Source organism: Silene latifolia, chromosome 1 (genome assembly GCF_048544455.1).
Source record: "Silene latifolia isolate original U9 population chromosome 1, ASM4854445v1, whole genome shotgun sequence".
Taxonomy (NCBI): Eukaryota; Viridiplantae; Streptophyta; class Magnoliopsida; order Caryophyllales; family Caryophyllaceae; genus Silene; species Silene latifolia.
The window spans coordinates 177,288,588-177,308,881 of NC_133526.1; the positions used below are offsets into that span (position 1 = coordinate 177,288,588).

Below are 20,294 nucleotides of genomic sequence, written 5' to 3' on the forward strand. Positions count from 1 at the left end.
ACTCACCGCAGAACAACAATTAGCGGCTGCCCTGGCCAAGATCAAAGAATTGGAGACAATCCAAGAGAGGGCAGCTCAGGCTGAAGCAGAAATCAATAGGCTGAAGGAATCTGAATCTAGCCTGAAGAAGAAATTGGAAAATCAGGCTTCGGGCTCCAAGACCAGATTCGAACCAGGAACCCCATTCTCATCCATTATCAAAAACATAGATTTCTCTAATCACTACAAGAATAACTAAAACAGGCGACCGAAATTTGGCGACTGATACTGGTAGTCGCCAAATTGGCGACTGATTTACAATTTGGCGACTGAAATCAGTCGCCAATTTGGCGACTGTCTTTTTTAAAAAGGGAATCTAATTTGGCGACTGATATATCAGATTTGGCGACGGATTTTAATTTAGTCGCCAATTTGGCGACTGAACATCAGTCGCCAAATAAAAATTCAGTCGCCAAAATTTTTTATACAAACCAGACCCCCCTCTCTCCTACTTTACTCTTTCGAAACCAAAAAAAAAAAAGGCGATTGCAGCGACGACGACGAACGGCGACGAGACTACACTACCACCACCACTTCCACCGCCATTTCTACCGCCATTTCCACCGCCACTTCCACCCTCTTTAATTAGGTTAGTTTTTTTTTGTTTAATTTCAGTTTAATTAGTTTAATTTGTTAGATTAATTTGTAGTTAGTTTGATTAATTTGTGGTTAGTTTGTTAGATTTATTTGTAGTTAGTATGTTAGATTAATTTTTAGTTAGATTTAGTTTAATTTGTGTTTGAATTAGAAGGGAATGATTAAGAGGTTTGTCTTTAGGTTTTTGGTTATGGGGGGAGGGGGTTTCGGCCGTGGGTGGGGTTGGTCGGGGTGGGCCGTGGTGGGCCGTGGGTGGGTGGGTCGTGGGGTGGCCGTGGGTGGGTCGTGGGTGGTGTATGGTGTTGGGTAGCTAAGTGAAACCGTCTCATTATCATAAGTATTAAGCTAAGTGGAACCGCCTTAATTAATAATATTATTATTATTATTACTAAGTTAAGTGAAATCGTCGTATTATTATTAATATTAAGCTAAGTGAAACCGTCTTTTGGATTAATGGAATTAGCTAAGTGGAACCGTCTTTTGGATTAAGAGAAATTAGCTATTAGCTAAGTGGAACCTTCTTTAGGACTTGATTTTGATAAATTTAGTTTGATAATTCATGTTATTGATGAATTGAGGTTGAATAACCTTGTTTTTTTTTGTTTTTCTTTTCTCTTTTCAGGGTTGTCACTTGCTACCTGCTAGGCACCACCGTACGCGGTAGCTGTTGCTTCTTGTTTTCTTTTCATTTTTGCTTTTACTTGATTAGGTAACCTCCTCTTACCAGTTACCTTTTAAATTTACTAATTTTAGTTCAAATTATGTTACGGACTTTAGGATAGAAGCCTTTACTATGTGGTTGAATTGGGCTATTGATTGACTTAATTAATTTAGTACTTGATTGTGTTGTTGTTTGATTTGATTTGATGTTGACTTAGTACCCGTTCAAGAATTACTCATTAGGAGTAATTCTTGAATAGTCCCCATTTTGGGATTTGTCTTTTGCACGTTTCAAGTCATTTAGGTAGTAAACACGTACTTGTGATTTATTAATGAGGAATGAGTTTGGTGGCGATCCTTTTAATGTTCTCCGAATACATGTATATGTGTATTTGGAGAATCAAGGGAATTGCTTTGCCGAATTTTTTCCTCATTAATAAATTACAAGTGTGTTTGCTAGTGACTTGAAACGTACATTGACGGGTTTAGGTTGGAGTGATAAGGACCCCATTCGAAGATGGATTACTTATTGACAATATTTATATATTGTTTTCATATGTTTATTGTATAATGTGGAGTATAATGTTTAAATTTTGTATGTAATATTATTGTTATTTTTTCAAAATGTTTAAATTACTTTGGGGTCTTCTTTAGATTAAAATGAAGAGATTGGAACGTTCATGGATGTATGAAGGAAGATTAGACCATTCCAATAAGAAAAGACGTCCTACCGCTAGATTTATAAAGGGTGTTAGCGAGTTTATTGAATTTGCTAAACAACAAGATGAATATGACTTGGTAGACAAAAAACTTAGGTACCCTTGTGCCAAATGCAAAAACCTGAAATACCAGCTTGACATTGTAGTAGAAGAACATCTCATTATAAACGGGTTTAAGCCAAATTATTACAATTGGATTTCACATGGAGAAGCATATTCTCCAATTCATGAACAAACTCACACCCAACAAATACAAAATGATGAGAACCCATATAGAGAGATGGTTGTTGATGCTATGGATTCCACTATTTTTAATAGTGATGACCATACAACTATTTCAGAAGAACAACCGCCACACCCACAAGCAAAAGCCTTTCTTGACATGTTAAAAGCCTCAGAAAAACCCTTGTATGAAGGAAGCGGAATGACATTGTTACAAGCCGCTTCTAGGCTAATTACCTTGAAATGTGAGTTCAATATGCCATTTGTTACTGTTGATGGCATTGCCTCGTTCCTTGAGGAATCTTTCCCCGATGATAATATCATGACCCGAAGTTTCTATACTACCAAAAAAGTAGTTAAAGGTCTTGATTCGCATGAAAAGATTGATGCATGTCCTGAAGGATGTATGCTATTTTGGAAAGATGATGCTTTGCTTGACAAATGTAAAGATTGTGGGGCGGATAGATATGAGACAAGTGAAGGAGATACAGTTTTGGTGTTGAAAAAGGCAACGGTAGTAAGAGGGCCAAAAAGAGTAAGAAACCAATAGCATGTAACCAATTGTTTTACTTTCCTCTCGCACCAAGACTTCAAAGAATCTATGCCACCAAAAACATTGCCGAACAAATGAGATGGCACAAAGAAAACCCACGTGCTCCGGGAAAGATGAGTCATCCTAGTGATGGGGAAGAATGGAAACGATTTGATCAGATGTATCCCGATTTTGCCAAGGAACCCCGCAATGTACGACTTGGCTTGTGTACGGATGGATTTGATCCTTTCGGTAATTTTGGGAGGAAGTATTCTTGTTGGCCCGTTATGGTCACACCATACAACTTACCACCTTGGTTATGTATGAAAAGACCATTTATCTTCTTGTCACTTATTGTTCCGGACCAAAAAGCCCGAAACGTAATTTGGATGTTTATTTACAACCATTGGTGGAGGAGTTGAAATATTTGTGGGAAGTTGGGGTGGAAACTTATGATGTGTCTAAAAAACAAAATTTTCAACTTAAAGCTTCCCTTTTGTGGACAATAAATGATTTTCCCGCCTATGGTATGCTATCTCGGGTGGACTACACAAGGACAAAAAGCATGTCCTTGTTGCATGGAGGAAAGTAAAGCATTTTGGCTTCCCAATAGCAAGAAAATAAGCTGGTTTGATTGTCATAGATGCTTCTTACAAGAGGGAAATCCACATAGGAAGAACAAGAAAGCTTTCACAAAAGGTAAAGAGGTGCTTGATGCCCCTCCGAAACGAGTGCCTGGGGATGAGATATGGAAGACGGTATGTGATTTACCATCCCCTATTGATGGTACCGAGGAAGAATTTAAAGAATTGAAAAAGCAGAAAAACGGTTGGTTTAAAAGAAGCATTCTTTGGGACCTTCCTTATTGGAAGACAATGTTGATAAGACATAATTTGGATGTAATGCACATAGAAAAGAATTTCTTTGAGCAACTAATTGACATGATCATGGATGTAGAAGGTGAAAAATGTGATAGCATTGCTTCTAGAAAAGATTTGCAGAAATTTTGTCATCGTCCCAAATTACACATTCGCGGCGACGGGTCTAAGCCAACATCCATTTTCACTCTCGACAAAGCTAAGAGAAAAGTATTGTGTGAGTGGTTACAAAATTTGAAGTTTCCTGATGGGTATGCATCAGATTTTAGTCGATGTGTTGATCTTAAGAAGTTGAAGTTGCAAGGCTTGAAAAGTCATGATTGTCATGTATTCATGGAGCGATTATTACCCGTTGCTTTGAAACACCTCGTGCCGACAAACGTTTGGAATGCAGTTGTTGAGATTAGTCAATTCTTCCGAGATTTATGTGCCTCTTCAATATGTGTTGATGACATGATTCGTCTGGAAGAGCAAATACCACGGATATTGTGTAAGCTTGAAATGATCTTTCCTCCTGCATTTTTTAACTCCATGGAGCATCTACCGGTTCATTTGCCATATGAAGCCAAAGTTGGGGGACCCGTCAAATATAGGTGGATGTATCCATTTGAAAGGTAATTAAGATAATCTAGCTACTTTTAAATTAAAATTAATAATAATAACTAATCTATTTATTATATGTTAACTTTATTATTAATAAAACTCATCATTAACTTTTATAGGTTTCTTAATCATTTGAAGAAAAAAATTGGTAATAAAGCTAGGGTGGAAGGTTCTATATGCAATGCTTATTTAACGGAAGAGATTGCAAACTTTTGTTCTCTTTACTTTGAAAAACATATAGAAACCAAAGCAAAAAACTTGAATGTTGAGAAATCGGATGAAGTAGACGGAAGTTTACCCGAATTTTTTCAAACTCAAGATGATGAAGGGTGTTCATCAAAGGGCAAACAAGATATTTGGATGATAAAGAGTATAATCGTGCCCACCTTTACGTGCTATCTAATTGTGACCTCTTGGAGCCATACGAAACACGGTTTGTTAATGATTTCATTCAGAGGAATCCTAATATAAGTAAGGATGATGTTTGGGACAAACATGAGGACCAATTTCCATCATGGTTTCAGAAACATGTAATTGAGTTGAATATTCAAGATGATTTGATAAGAAGTTTGGCTTTTGGTCCTTTAAAAATGGTAAGAACGTGGAATCGATACTCGGTTAATGGGTTTAATTTTCAAACATTCAACCACGGTAAAGGTAAGGCTAGGTGCAATTGGGGGGTTACTATTTCTTCTCTTGATGACAACGAATACTATGGTATAGTTGAAGATATCTTTGAAATTAGTTATAGTGGACGTGACCGAGCTTATAAAACTGTCTTATTCAAGGTTGACTGGAAGGATAATTCTGTGGCTGGAATGAGAGTACATGAACAATACAAGCTTGTAGAAGTGAATCGTACTAGAACGTACTCTAAGTATGATCCATTTATACTTGCACATCAGGCTCATCAAGTGTATTTTGCTACTTATCCAAGCACAACAAATGATAGAAATCAAAATGCGTGGTGTGCAATCTTTAAGACAAAGGCACGGTCACAAGTTGATACAACTTTTTTCCAAGAAGAAAACGTTTCAAATGAAACACTTTTGTCTCCACCCGATGAAATCAACTATGAACATGAGAATAAAGATGGTGAAGACATGGAAGAGGAAGAATTTTATGATGTGGAAGAGAGCGATGGGGGAGGATGAGGCGGAGGAGGAGGAGGAGGGAGAGAAGGGAAGAAGAGGAGGAGAGGAGGGGGGAAGATGAGGTGAGGAGGAGAAGGGAGGAGGAGAAAAGGAGGAAGGACGAGGGGTTTGGAGATGAAGATGATTATGATGATGATGATGACGATGATGACGATGAGGAAGAGGATGAGGATGAGGACGAGGGGTTTGAAGATGAAGATGATTAAATTGGTATAATTTTGTATTCCTCAAGAGTAAATTATTAAAATTTAGAAGTCTGTATAATTTTCATTTATCATTATTTGTGTTAATTTTTATTTGTATTATCGAGATGGCCTGGAGCAGGTCGAGGTAGGAAGCGTGGAGGCGGCTCAGGAGGAGGACAGAGTACGCGTCCGGAGCAGGAGGAGGAGTTTGTGCAGGAGGATCCGATGCAGACAGACGGTGACGGTGAGGAGAGTGACGCTACCGACGAGACACCACGGGTGCCGATACGGTACACTTCGGATCATAAGATGATTCTTGAGCCGGCGGGATTATGGTAAGTTTTATTCTTTATTAGTCTACTATTTTGTTTTTTTTTGTTTTTTTTTTTTAAATAATAATTGTTTGTAATTTTACATGTTCAAAATAAATGCAGGTTTATGGACGATTGCGTGGTACGAGGTGTCACGAAAAGCACGAAGACTAATTTCGTGGGTCCAATTCCTACATCGTGGACACAAGCTTCTGAAGCACAAAGAGATGCGTGGTTCAATAACTTTCGGGTATATATTTTCCGTAATTCTTTGTTTTAATAACCAAGGTTATACTTTTATAAATACTAATATGAAATTTTGTCGCTTTTTTTTTTTGTAGCAAGCATATGCTTGGTCACCGTCTCAAGAACGGAATGTCCGTATCAGGTACGAGGAAGTCGGTACTCGACGATATCGGGACGTGATTTGGAAGGTAGTTAGGCGCCCAAAGGAACCAGAGCACATGAAAGGTATTTAATTAACTTGTTTTGTTATTTGTATTAATTAGTATATACTCTCTTATATTATAAATAATATCAGTAACTTATTAGTTATGATTTCATATGTGTAATTGCAGGTGACAAGTATGAAGGCTTAATAAAGCATACCAAAACTCCCGCTTTTCAGAAGAAGTCTAAGCAAGCATCCCTCAACAAAAGAGGAGGAAAGGAAGACGCCGTGAACGAGCCTACTCATTTCGCGGGTTCACGATCGTTCTGGAATCGTATGTTGGGGGTAAGTTTGTCTATTATTTCACACTTTTTTTTTGTTTTCAATGCAACATGTTTATTTTATGTTACATTTTTTGTTGATTTTCTAACATGTATGTTTTTTTTTTTTCATTCAGAGAGGAAAGAAGAAGTCACGGCCCGATTGCGTCGGTATTTAATCAATTTCTCGGACACGCATTCCGGGGTTGACCACAAAGGGGTTAGAATTTGGACTAAGCCAAAAGACAAGCAATTATATGTAAGTTTCCGTAACACTTAATTTTTGTTAATTTACTCTCTTTTAAAATGTCGTATATAAGGTGGTTACCATATTAACTTACAACCATTTGTTTAATATTGTAGGAAGCATTTGAACAAGAAAAAGCCGCCAATCCAGAAACTCCGGATAATGACATATGGTATAAGTTGGTGGATGGCTTCAAGAAAGGGAATGTGTATGGTACCGGAAGTTCAACACCGGCTTTTTATGAGAAAACGCGTAGGAGATCGACTTCAACAATTCCCAGCAACACGTATCAACCGGGAATTATTAGTCAACTTCAAAGTCAAATAAGAGAGCGTGATGAACGTGATGCCAAACGTGATGAAGAACTTGCCAAACGTGATGAAGAATTCCGGAAAATGAAGGAAAGAATGGAAATGTTTGAGAATTGGTGGCAAGGTTGTAACCCCGGACCTAGATCCAACTACGATCCAAATGATCCGCATGGTCCACATGGGGGGAGTGGAGCCGGTGTTGGCTTCCAAATAAGCTCCAAATGATCCGCATGGTCCACATGTAAGCTTGTAAGACTTGAACATTTAGACTTGAACATTTAGAATAGTTTAGCTTGTAAAACTTTCATTTTCAATATATGAAATGAAGTTTGAGAAATTGGGAGGTGTTGGGTTGAAATGTATGGTGTTGTGTGTGTTGAAATGGGATGTATGGTGTTGTGGAACATCGGTTTGTATGCAGGTTGTAAATTTTTGGCTAGCAATGAAAACGAAAAAATCCACCAAAACTTACAAGTAGCTTTGGCGATGGATTTGCAATTTGGCGATGCAAGTCAGTCGCCAATTTGGCGACTGATATTAAGGTAGTCGCCAAATTGGCGATCGATTTGTAGTCGCCAAATCATGAATCGCCAAATTGCCTCGATCAAATTGGCTACGTCACCCAAAAATGGCGATCGAATCAAGATTTGGCGATCGCATTTGATCGCCATTTTGGCGACTACCTTGGCATCGATCGCCAAATTGGCGACTACTCTGTCGATCGCCATTTTTGGTATTTGGCGATCGATTTGTCGATCGCTAAATTTGGCGACCGACTTTAGTCGCCAAAGCTAAAAAAGGCGACTAAGGTCCGCGATCGAAGTTTGGCGATCGATTTGATCGCCAAATTGATTTTGGCGATCGATTTGATCGCCAAAAAAATCGCTGTTTTAATTCTTTTTGTAGTGAATTTTGGAACCCGGAGAAGGATACATTATCCGGCACTCCAACCATCCCCAATGATGAGACAAACAAAATGGCAAACAATAATGATGGCTATGCTTCAGAAATCCAAAAACTCCACAACAAAATAGAAAATATTCTGAGTGCGGACCACTCGTGGTGAAGTAGAAATTGATGACTTTGCGAGATTCACCCTTTGCAGATGAAATTGCAAAGATTGATCTCCCAAGAAATTTCTTGTTCCGTCCATGAGAACTTATGATGGAACCTCCGATTCACAAAATCATGTTGCCATATTCAAACAAAAAATGTTGGCCGCCTCAATACCCAGTGAACTCAGGCAAGTCTGCATGTGCAAAGGCTTTGGCACAACCCTGACCGGAGCAAACATTACAATGGTTCATCAATCTCCCAAATGGAGGTATCAAGAATTTTGCAGAATTGATCAATGCCTTCAATCAACAATTCGCAAGTAGCAGAGATATGGCCAAGAGACCAAGTAACCTGTTTAGGATAAAGCAACTTCCTGAAGAATCTCTCAAAGAATTCCTGGCCAGATTTGTCAAAGAAAAGGTGGCCATTCCCAGATGCGATGAAGAAACAGCGGTAGAAGCATTTGTGCAAGGAGTCCGCTTGACAAAGTGACATTTATGCAGATCTGACCAAGAAAGCATGTCCAACCTTTGCCACTGTTCAATCCATCGCCTTAGAGCATGTCAGATTAGAAGAAGACCTCAACTTCAGGACGAACTCATCCGGAGGAAAGCAAGGCTATGGACATACTAACAGGAAAAGCTCCTACCAGAAAGGAGGCAATCCCAGATCAGCACCCTATTCCAGGCCTGAACGATCTGAAGTCAATATGGCACAAGAACATAAAGGTAACCTTTCTAGCCTTCCAACTATTCCTGAATATAACTTCTCTATTAATACTGCAGGATTAATCAAACGCTGGAAAACCCGGGAGATACCAGTCTAATGGCCAAAGAAATCCGACAACCCCAGGAAAGATCCAACAAGATGGTGTGACTTCCATCAGGACATCGGACACACCACAGAAGAATGCATCCAGCTCAGGAAACAGGTGGCATATCTTCTAAAGAAAGGCTACTTGAAAGACATAATCCAGCAGCCAAAGAACAAAGATGAAGGACAAAACAAGAGAGACCCAGGAAGCAGCAGAGACCCTCCTCCTCCTCCTCCCATCTATGAAGTCAAATTCATAAATGGAGGATCAGAAATCTGTGGACTGACCAGCTCAGCCGCCAAAAGAATATCCAGGGAGTCCAGACTCCAACCTCCTCCCAGGCCCAAGTCATTGCCTGCTATTACCCTTGATGACTCGGATCTGCAAGGAATATCAGATCTACACCATGACAGCCTGGTAATCACCATGCAAATCGGCACAGCAAAGGTGTCAAGAATCCTGATAGACGGAGGAAGCTCAATCAACCTGGTGATGCTTGACGTCCTTAAAGCTATGAAGATAGACGAAGGGAAGATCATCAAGAAATCCAGCGTCCTGGTTGGATTCAGTGGAGAAACAAAGAACACCTTGGGAGAAATCAGCTTTCCTACCTATGTGGAAGGCGTGGCTTCATATGAAAGATTTGGAGTAATGGATTGCCTATCCTCGTATAATATAATCCTGGGCAGACCATGGATCCACAATGTCAAAGCAATCCCATCAACATACCATCAATGCGTGAAAATTCCAACAGAATAGGGGATAACCACCATCAGAGGAGAACAAAGGACGGCTCAGGAATGTTACACTCAGGCTTTGAAACCCTCAAAGTCAGGTAAGTCCCTTGCATAGCAATTAAAGTCACCTGTCAGGGAAGAATATATAGCACAAACACAGATGGAAACAGGAGAAGTCACATTAGACCCAGAATTCCCTCGACGGGAAAGTACTTGTAGGGTCGGATGCACCCGACTCAATCGGACCAAATCGGTCGACTTTCTCAAAACTAAAATGTCTTGTTTTGCTTGGTCACATTTTGATATGACTGGTATAGATGCTGATGTTATTACTCATAAGTTGAACATTGACAAATCCTTTAAGCATGTACAGCAAAAGAGAAGAAAATTTGCTGCAGAGAGGCACGAAATCATCAACCAAGAAGTTGACAAACTCTGGACATGGGAATGATCGGGGAAGTAATGTACCCCGACCGGCTTGCAAACGTGGTAGTCGTCCAAATGAAAAATGGCAAATGGAGAGTCTGCGTAGATTACACCGACTTAAACAAAGCTCGCCCAAAAGATCCATTTCCCCTACCACACATCGATGCAATGGTAGATGCCACTGCAGGCCACGAAATGTTGACATTCATGGATGCCTCCAGCGGATTCAATCAGATAAAAATGCACCCAAACAGACCGGGGAAAGCACGGACTTTCATCACCGAAAGAGGTATATATTGTTATCTTTGCTATGCCCTTTGGATTAAAAATGCGGGGTGCAACCTACCAAAGGCTAGTCAACATGATGTTCAAAGATCTGATAGGAGACACCATGGAAGTCTACATAGATGACATGGTAGTCAAATCAAAAAAGGCAGAAGACCACGTCAAAGACCTGGAAGTAGCCTTTCAAAATCTGGAAAAATTCAATATGATGCTCAACCCATAAAAATGCCACTTGAGTCTCGGCAAATTCTGGGCTACATGGTGACAAAAAGAGGAATAGAAGCCAGCCCCGAACAGATCAAAGCTATCCTGGAACTAGAACCACCAAAGACGGTCAAAGACATACAAAAGTCGATGGAAGAATAGCAGCACTGAACAGATTCATTTCAAGATCATCGAGAAAGATGCAAATCGTTTTATAACCTGCTAAGGAAGAACAAGGACTTCCAATGGACCCCGATCATCAGGTGCCTTTGAAGACTTGAAAATATATCTATCCTCTCCCCCTTCTTTGGTAAAACCAGTCAAAGATGAACCCCGACAAGATACCTTCGATCACAGCTTCTTTGTCGGTGCGATCCCTGGTCAAAAAGAAGAGACGGACAACAAGACCTGTCTACTATGTAAGTAAAAGTCTACTGGATGCAGAGATCGGGTATGGCTTACTTGAAAAATATGTTTTAGCTTTAATTATGAGTTGCACAAAATTGAGACCATATTTTGAAAGTCACCCAATAATAGTCGAACCAATCTCCTATCAAATCAGACTCAGAAACCGGAATCTGTCCGGACGAATGTGCAAATGGTCATCCAGCTAAGCACATACAATATAACATTTGAACCAAGGACAGCAATTAAGTCACAAGCATTAGCGATTTTGTGGCGATTTTAGTCCGACCCTAGAACCCGACCTAATAAAAGAAGTGAATAAACCGACCGGCGACCAAACAGGACCTAGAATGGACCCTATTCGTCGATGGTGCGACCAACATGAGGGGCACAGGACTAGGGTTAGTACTAAAATCGCCACAGGGGATAAGATAGTACAGGCTATAAGTTGTGCATTTGAGGCTACCAACAACGAGGCGAGAATATGAAGCCCGATAGCCGGATTAAAGGTATGTATTGACCTTGGTGTGCAAAACCTAAAGGTACGATCGATTCCCTTCTTATCTCCAACCAAGTAAATGGGATATATACTGCAAAAGACCCCAAGATGATGCTTTATCTGGACGTTGTCCAAATTTTAAAAAGTAAATTTCGAAATTTTAATATTGACCAAATTCCCGTGGATTTGAATACCAGCCGATGCTCTAGCCGGCCTAGGATCCAACTTTAGTCCCCTTGACTTCGACAAAATACCCATCGTGCATTTATTAGAACCTGCAATAAATAAACAAGATGAGAGTTTCCCAATCTACATTGCTAATTCTTGGACAAAACCCTACTATGATCGGCAACAACAGGGAATCCTTCCCTTAAATAAGCAAGATGCCAGAGCACTAAAAATAAAAGCGCTTCATATACTATTATTGACAACGTGCTTTTTAAGAAATCGCAGTAGGGCCCTACCTCGGATGCCTGGAACCACGGGAACTGAGCAGATATTATCGAAATCCATGAAGGATCTTGTGGAAATCACAAAGGTGGAAGAAGCCTGGCAAGCAAAGTACTCAGAACAGGTTATTATTGGCCTACCTTGAGAGCCGACTGCCTGGATTTTAGCTCTAAATGCAAAGCTTGTCAGATTCACGGACCATATATATCCATCAGCCATCTGAGGAACTACATTCCATATCCGCACCATGGCCATTTATGAAGTGGGGCATGGATATAGTAAGAAAACTACCTCAAGCGCCCGGACAAAAGGTTTTCATGTTAGCAATGACTGATTACTTCTCCAAATGGATAGAAGCTGAATCATACAGGCAAGTTAAGGAGAAGGATGTCATAGCATTCATTAAACACAACATCATATGTAGATATGGCATCCCCTCTGAAATAGTATGTGATAATGGCACGCAATTTGTGGAAAAAGAACGTGACCTTCCGTGCTCAATGGAACATCAACGGTAACATCCACACCAGGATATCCAAAAGCCAACGGTCAAGCGAGAATCCAAAGTAATAAGGTGGTAATCACCCGCATAAAGAAAAAGCTGGAAAAAGGAAAGGCAGATGGGTGAAGAACTCCCCCTGGTCCTTTGGGGTGTGAACCACGCCTAAAACATCCACAGGCCAAACCCCTACTCCTTGGTCTATGGATGTGAAGCGATAATCCCAGTGAGGTGGACATTCCATCAGCGGATGCGGCCTGAATACAATCACAAGCAATATACCTCTAATGGAGGACAGCTGGACCTAACGAGAAGAGCTAAGAGATGCGGCCCGACAAGATCGATTAGCAAAGATACCGACAAAGAGTTGCGAAAAGCTATAACAAGACTGTCAAAGCCAGGGTATTCGGGGTAGGAGACCTTGTCCTCAGGAAAGTCTTCCAAAACACAAAAGAAAAGAATCTTTGGCAAATTGGCCCCAACCTGGGAAGGTCCCTACCTAATTGACTCAATAGTCGGCCAGGGAGCCTACAGATTACAAACCCTGGAAGGCGAAATGATCCCAAGAGCTTGGAACATTGCACACCTAAAATTATTCCACATATAAAATATATTTCCCGGTTCAGGTATAATTTTCGTGTTCACATTTCCTGCCCAACTTGATATGAAATTACATGTATGATACTTGCCACTACGTGAATAAATGCAATATATGATTTCTTCAAAATTACGTGCCCAAGTACTGATCTATGTTCCCATATTTTTAAGTAGAATCTTCAATACTTGTTTTTACATACTGCATTTTATTTAAAACAAATTTTAAAGATTGGGGGCTAGCCCCACCGACATTCAACTAATATCCAACTGATATCCAAAATTCAGTTGCAAAACAGGCCTTATAACACTGAGCTCAACTTAACATACAAACCTGGAAAATCTATTCCTGGATTGTATAACATAAATGGGTCATAAGCCCTCCAGACAGGTAAGGGACATAAGCCCTCCAGACAGGCAACGATCCCACCCATAACACATTAAATCGGCGAGATCCAAAGATAAAACTGGCCCGACCCGGTCGAATAATCGGCGAGATCCGATGAGACGTTCAACATCACCTTTTCAAAACACAAGAAGAAAATTTGACCAAATATTTATTCATCCAAAATAAATGGCCTTACCACACACCTAAAAAATATCCATTCCAGGGACATCCCCCCTGGATGGGTCAAAAAATATTTCTAAATATTCATTCCAGGGACATTCCCCCTGGATAGACCAAAACCTAAAAGAAAAACAAAACTAAGCTATTTTTGAGCCGAAGAATCGACTCACAACCATCCGCCATTTCGATCATCGGACTTTGCCTTGGAAGGAGGAGAATCCACTTCTTCTTCTTGACCCATATTGGCCAAATCGGGGATATCGAGCGTCAAAGCATTCTCATCCCGGTCCGGATTCCAATTAGCCCGGTCGGATTCTGGATCCCTCATAGCATCAACCCGGCCTTTCCCGAAGAAGTCGGCAAAGATCGCCCAACCGCGCCTCCACAACTCCTTTTCAGCGAGCAAGCTCCCGTTTTTTCTTAAGCGATCTTGCATTGCCTGCTTTTCAGACCTCCAACTCTTGCCTCGACAACCTTCTCGGCATTTTTGCAGCCACCTCACAAACTAAGCTGACCACGACCGCCTCCTTAGTGCCCCAACCGAGATTGAAGTACCACTTCATTACCCCCTGGATGTGTGCGAGATCACGGTTTAGCCTATCTAGTTTTTCCTCTAAATTAGCAACCTTGGCACGGGCATCATTGAACGACAGTGCGAGCCAAACCAACATCCAATCCCTACAATGAGAATGAAATTAATCACCAAATACAAAACAAAACAAAAAACACATGAACAATTAAAAACATTCCCTTACAACCAACCTCCTTAGCCTGAGAAGCAAGTTCAGCAGCCTTTGTTACGAGAGAAGTCAGAATAGAAACCACCCTGGTAGACGACTCAAGAGTATTAGCAGACAAGAGCTGGTCACCCATCTTTTCAGAAAACTCGTTTATCTGTGCCCGGGCAGCATCCATATCATCAATCCTGGCATGCACCTGCCTTATACTCCTGAGAGGCTGAGCTTGAATAGGTTCTTTCTCTCCCTCCTCCTTTTCCGGGATAATATCTTCCCTCTTCCTTTTTTGAGCCTGGACAACCTCCGGTGATGCTATCCTGGGTAGATCATGGGAAGGCTGGATATCAGAAACCAGGATATCAAGCGTCTTGTCACTCCCGCTAGCCTCCTGGCTCTTGGACTGCTCAGCAATTCTAGCCACCCCAGCTTTCAAATCCTTTGCAGAAAAGCTGGCCAGCCTAGCAGAAGACCTAAATACTGGATATATAAAAATACATATACGTAAGTATCAAACAAGAAAACAACAAGAAAATAACGGATAACATAAAAACATATAGAAGACGTACAGGAAAGAGCAGTAGAGCTAGGCTTGCCTTTGGGTACTTTGACCCCAGTCAACTTGGTCTTCATATACCGGGGCAACAATTCCCTGCCCAAACAAGCTGGTCAGGTCCTCTCTTCCTCGGGAATAGCAAGGAAAGCATCTATCCTTGCAATGACCTCCTCGTCAAGAGGATCATGATTCCAATCGGGAGCTACAAACATTACAAGAACAAAATATACAGGTAAGACTTATATGCCTCACTCTCATTCAATATAACTACAAATTAAGAGTACAGGAAACCTACCACTCTCCAAAGGAGGATATCTCAGATAATCAAAGCCCGATCCCGAGTCTCGTCAGGATAAACAGGAAAGTCTTTGCCCAACTCTTGTCATCTCCGGAGTCCAGGTTAGTAATTAATGGAGACATCTTTGACTTAATTCTCAAATTAAAACGACCAATGAAGGATTTTTAAAATGATATACTTGCCTTGATATCATTAAGAGTAATCACAAGATTGTGTTTAGCACATAAATTTTCTATGGAATGAACAAGTTTCCAAACCATCGGCATAATCTGAAAAGGTGACACTTCCATAGCACGAATGGTGTCAATCATTAAGGGAGTAAAAGGTAACTTACGACTGCTTTGAATGCCCATTCGAAAATACGAGAACCAACCAGGTGATACCCGAGTTAGCCCGATGGACAAGACTCGGAATCCATACCTCGTCGACTCGGGAATTATTTTCTTCTCCCTTAGTATCTTGTCATAATTTGTTTTCAACAAGTTCTCTTCAGGAAAGTAAGGATCCAAAGATTGAAGGGCGGTGAAAACGAGAATCCTGGTACTTAAAAGCCACAAAGACGAGCGGGAGGATCAATCTCCATCACCTCTTCCTCCCGGACGTCTATAAGCTCGAGTTCAAGAACATGACCATCCGAGATGCGGCAGTCTTTTGAGATACAGGACGTTTCTTGGCTCCCATATCTCTGAATGTTTGATTTATTGTGATGAAATTAAAAATTGTTAAGAAAATATAAACTAGCAGAACAGGGTTGCTGAGAAATAGGGAAGAATTTCAGAAGAATCTCAGAAGAATTTCAGAAGAATATTTGGCAAAGAAAGTGGAGGAAATTTGGTAAACAAACCTCATCCCAAATACCGTATTTATAGAAGCTGTATAACGGTGTGAAAACCCTAGAAAACACAAAACTCTCAGCATGACATCACGCAAATTAGCCGTTATAAGTGTTCAACAGTAACTAGGAGTCTAAGAGTCATTGAATAAATATGATTCTTTTTATTGTTTAACCCGGTAAAGATTGACATCTCACCCCTGGCCTGATCCAGCACGGGTAAAATGTCAAGGGCCAATTGTTAGGCCCAGATTAGCCTGGCCTGACCACAGCCTAGCCTGACCCTACTAGGCTGATTAAGGCAACCGGAGACCGGACAAATCTAACTACTATTTAGCTGATTAAGAATATTATAGCAAGCGGGCTACTAAATCCTGGAAGAGAAGCCTGATGGTCAGTATAGAATAGCCTGGCAGAGTATTAAAACAGGCTAGAAGATGAACGAAGAATGCAGTTGTATAAGTCAATAACCGTGTCCTATTCTCAAGGAAGACCAAGTCTAATTATGAGACCATATCATCCATGAACCTAGACGTGCAAGAGGGGAAAAGGCTACGAATCAATCGAAGATGAACCAGTCAACCGAATTAATAGGGAATGTGCCCTATTAATCCTGCAACAACCCCGACAAAAGAGAAGAACGTTGAAGACCAATACAACGTTCATGTTTATGACTATAAATATTGTAATCTGGCATTTGTAAATTCATTCATTATTCATCAGTATTGAACTACTTCACTATTTATTATTTTACGAAGCATCCAATTACTTAAACAAATTTGTATTCAGCTTATCTTAATAATATAAACATTATTCTTTAAACATAGTCTTTCCTTGTTATTCATTTACAATACTCCAAACATATAGAGCTAGATACCCATCTTATTCTTCAATCAAGCCGGACCCATTCAGGGAAAATCCTGCTAAAACACCTGGGAATAAGGGAAAAAACCACGGGCACCAAGCCAGGAGTGATTGTTACTATGATTTTAGGTGGCCTGACAGAGTATTGTTATATCAGGCGTGACATGCGAATATATTGCTTAAGAATACAAAAGTATAAGTAAGAATGAGGGTATGTGTGATGATGCTTCTGATTTTTTCTTCTCTTCTATTTATACTTCATTTCTCCATCTCTCTTTATGCCGTTTAGGGTTTTCTGGTAAATAGGGAATGTGCCCTATTTACCCGAAGGTGGTTGTCATCTTTTTAGCCGTTGCCTTTGACTATTCCCCATATCTTCTTCTTCTGAAATGGTCTTCCTTGTTTGTAGGGAGTATATGAGAACGGCTTGTTCGTTGCCTGTCCTGCTTATGTAATGCATTTCTTGTGCCTGTTGTGTTCTCCTTTCAGGCTGATGGTTATTTATTGCATGTCTTGTATCAGCTCCTGCTTGGTGCCTATCCGTGTTGAATAAATGCCTGGTTTCAGATGTCTTTTGCTTGGAACTTGTCTTTGGCTGTTGCCTGGCCTATGTCAGGTCAGGCAGGATAATTTTGGGCCCAACAGACGTCGAGGGAGGTTTTATTCACATCATTCTTCCGTCTTTCTCTCGTCTTATTACATAAAAGCTCTCTAATTAAGCATACATCATGAATACTCTTGAAATCCGTCTGAAAGAGTGGACAAATGAGTTCTCTAATGTGGAGAAACACGATATGGGCGCCTATAATTTTGGATCGATTTTGAGTTTGAAGCTGATCAAGGTAGTCAAACCGTTCCTAGATGCTTGTCTTGATTATTGGGACCCGAATTATCACGTATTTGCCTTTCCTGGAAGCGATATTTGCCCATTTCCTGAAGAAATTGCTGCGATCGGTGGTTGGGATCCGGAACATTTGCCTGCTATACCCTCTACTTCTCAGGGGTATAAGAATAAGTTCAGAGATTTGCTTGGGTTGACAAGAGCTGAGGTTGACCGTCTTGTGACCTCAAAAGGAGTGCGAATTTTGGACTTCATCGATCGATTCATAAACAGGGCAGATCCTACCATTTCCTATGTTGCAAGGCGAAGGGCATTCGGATTTTGCCTACTGCATGTATATGTCCTTCAAGGGCATGTTGATGATGATTTGAGAGGTGACCCTCGTTACTTGAGCTTAATTGAGCAAATGGAGTTGCGCAGGAGCCCAGGTTGCCTGTGTTTAGGAGAGATCCTGTTGGGGTTAGATAACAGGAAAGTCAACCGCGACCTTCCTTATTTGGGAAGTCCCATCATATTGCAGGTAACAGAACGAAGCTTTTTTATTTTATTTTTTTTTCGTTTTGTTTTTTTTTTCGTTTTTTTTTTCGTTTTTTTTTATTCTAATACCTGCGTTTGGTAGGTTTGGCTTATGGAGCGCCTTCGATTGATCGAGCCCCCAGTTAATGTTCCTGCTTATCATGCTCGCTCAATTGCAATGAGGACTAGACTTTACATGGTGGACTTCACTCGAGTCTGCAACTATTGGGAGAACAAACTGAAAAGTGATGATGGTCCCCTGATTAGATGGATCGTACCATGGTGGCATCTCAAATCACATCCGGAGTATCGTCCTTGGATCCTACCCGATCGGTGCGCATTCCTGGCTTGGAGTTTATGATATGCATCTTCCCGGAGAGGTTGATGAGGCAGTTTGGATTGAAGCAGATGATTCTGAAGCTTGATACCGTCCCGCAGACCGCTATGGCCCTTACCACTGAGAGCCGAAGAGAATGGGCCATTAAATGGGCTCAAAGAAACGTGTGGTTCTTGCATTCTTCTGTTAGTGCTCTATGGGTGTCTGATTCCTATACGCGGTGGAGGAAAGCTACTACTCCGGAGGAGCGCGAGAGATTGAGGAAGCGCGAGCCTATTGACTACAAGGTTCGTGATATAGAAAAGGAGAAATAGAAGCATCTGACTGAGGGAGAGGAAGAAGCCGGGTTTCGAGTTGTTCATCCTTTGAAGAAACTGAATACTTCTCCTGCCGTGGAAAAGGTGGTTGACAAGAATGGCAAGGCAAGACCACGAGAGAGACCGTTGGTGATTAGGTCTGAAGTGGCGTAAGAGCGTCCGGCTCGAGGTCGAGACAAGAAATATGATAAAAATGACAAAGTCAAAGGGAAAAATGGAAGAATAGCCTGAGTCTTTATTATTATTATTATTATTATTATTATTGTTTGTAATAAGAAGGTGGGATTTTTAGAATCCTAGCCTATTTTTTTATATTTCTATTATGTAGCGTATTATTACTAAAAGAAATGAAATAATTAAAAGAGGTTGATTGGTTATGAAACCGCTGGGATTTTCTATTATTATTCTTGTCGAATTCCAAATGCATATGCAAATGTCCTTCTATTTACATTTAAAATAATGGGTTGTATCCTGTGAAGGATTGCCTACATATTCATTTAAAAAAATGAAATCAAACCCTTGCGCGTAGTTCAAGTAAATGTAAAAGAATAATTGTTCTAAGCAAGAGAAGTAGTGAACTAGAAAATAAGCATGAGCTTTTTACTTACTCCTAAAGTGCAATTCAATTTATTTGATGATATGAGGATGACAAATTGTCAAAATGCAAGAGCAAGGTGACGTTAGCTTTATTTAGCTTGGCCAGGGGCCGTTTATTTCGTGCCACAGGAGCGACACGTGAGGTTACGCGAGGCGCGTTTTGTTTTTATTCTAGGCATAGTAACGTTTCAATTAGTCGAGGTTTGTCGGGTTGGCAAATTCATTCCCATCTAAGTCTGTGATCCTAACCGCACCCCCTGGAAGTATGGACTTGACTAGAAATGGTCCGGCCCAGTTGGGTTTGAATTTTCCTCGTGGATCGACAGGTAAAAGAGCTCTAATTGATTTGAGGACCAAGTCTCCTTCTTTGATGTTCCTTGGCTTAACCCTTTTGTTGAAGGCTCGTTTGATACGTGTCTGATATGTTTGCACATTATGTAATGCGCGCAATCTTCGTTCATCCAGGAGGATGAGTTCTTCATATCTATCCTTCTTCCAATCGGCTTCCGGAATTTGACTTTCGAGTAAAATACGCAAGGATGGTATTTCTAGCTCGACTGGTTGCACGGCTTCCCTGTCGTAGGTCAAATATAAAGGAGTGGCCCCAGTGGGCGTCCTAACAAATGTACGGTATCCCCATAAAGCAAAAGGTATCTTGCTTGGCCAATCTCGATAGTTGTCAATCAATTTCTTGAG

The 20,294-nt window shown here is 40.7% G+C and overlaps 1 protein-coding gene and 1 long non-coding RNA gene across 2 annotated transcripts; both read left to right on the plus strand.

Moving 5' to 3' along the window:
* The first annotated feature begins 5,725 nt into the window (after positions 1–5,725).
* On the plus strand, positions 5,726–6,790 carry LOC141588106 (uncharacterized). Its single transcript, XM_074409562.1, has 5 exons — positions 5,726–5,924; positions 6,024–6,150; positions 6,242–6,371; positions 6,479–6,636; positions 6,749–6,790. Exons 1-5 carry the CDS (start codon positions 5,815–5,817, stop codon positions 6,788–6,790), a joined length of 567 nt encoding a protein of 188 aa, XP_074265663.1. The 5' UTR covers positions 5,726–5,814.
* A 13-nt stretch (positions 6,791–6,803) lies between these two features.
* Positions 6,804–7,506, plus strand: LOC141612532 (uncharacterized). The gene is made up of 2 exons (XR_012529116.1): positions 6,804–6,870; positions 6,975–7,506. It is a non-coding gene; the product is annotated as an uncharacterized LOC141612532 (long non-coding RNA).
* Positions 7,507–20,294: the final 12,788 nt, after the last annotated feature.

Bases quoted from the DNA above. Each gene is read 5' to 3' on its own strand.
- LOC141588106 (XM_074409562.1), top strand. From the start codon at position 5,815: ATGCAGACAGACGGTGACGGTGAGGAGAGTGACGCTACCGACGAGACA. The intron at 5,925-6,023 runs GTAAGTTTTATT...AAATAAATGCAG, and splicing joins CTTGAGCCGGCGGGATTATG to GTTTATGGACGATTGCGTGG. The intron at 6,637-6,748 runs GTAAGTTTGTCT...TTTTTCATTCAG, and splicing joins TCTGGAATCGTATGTTGGGG to AGAGGAAAGAAGAAGTCACG.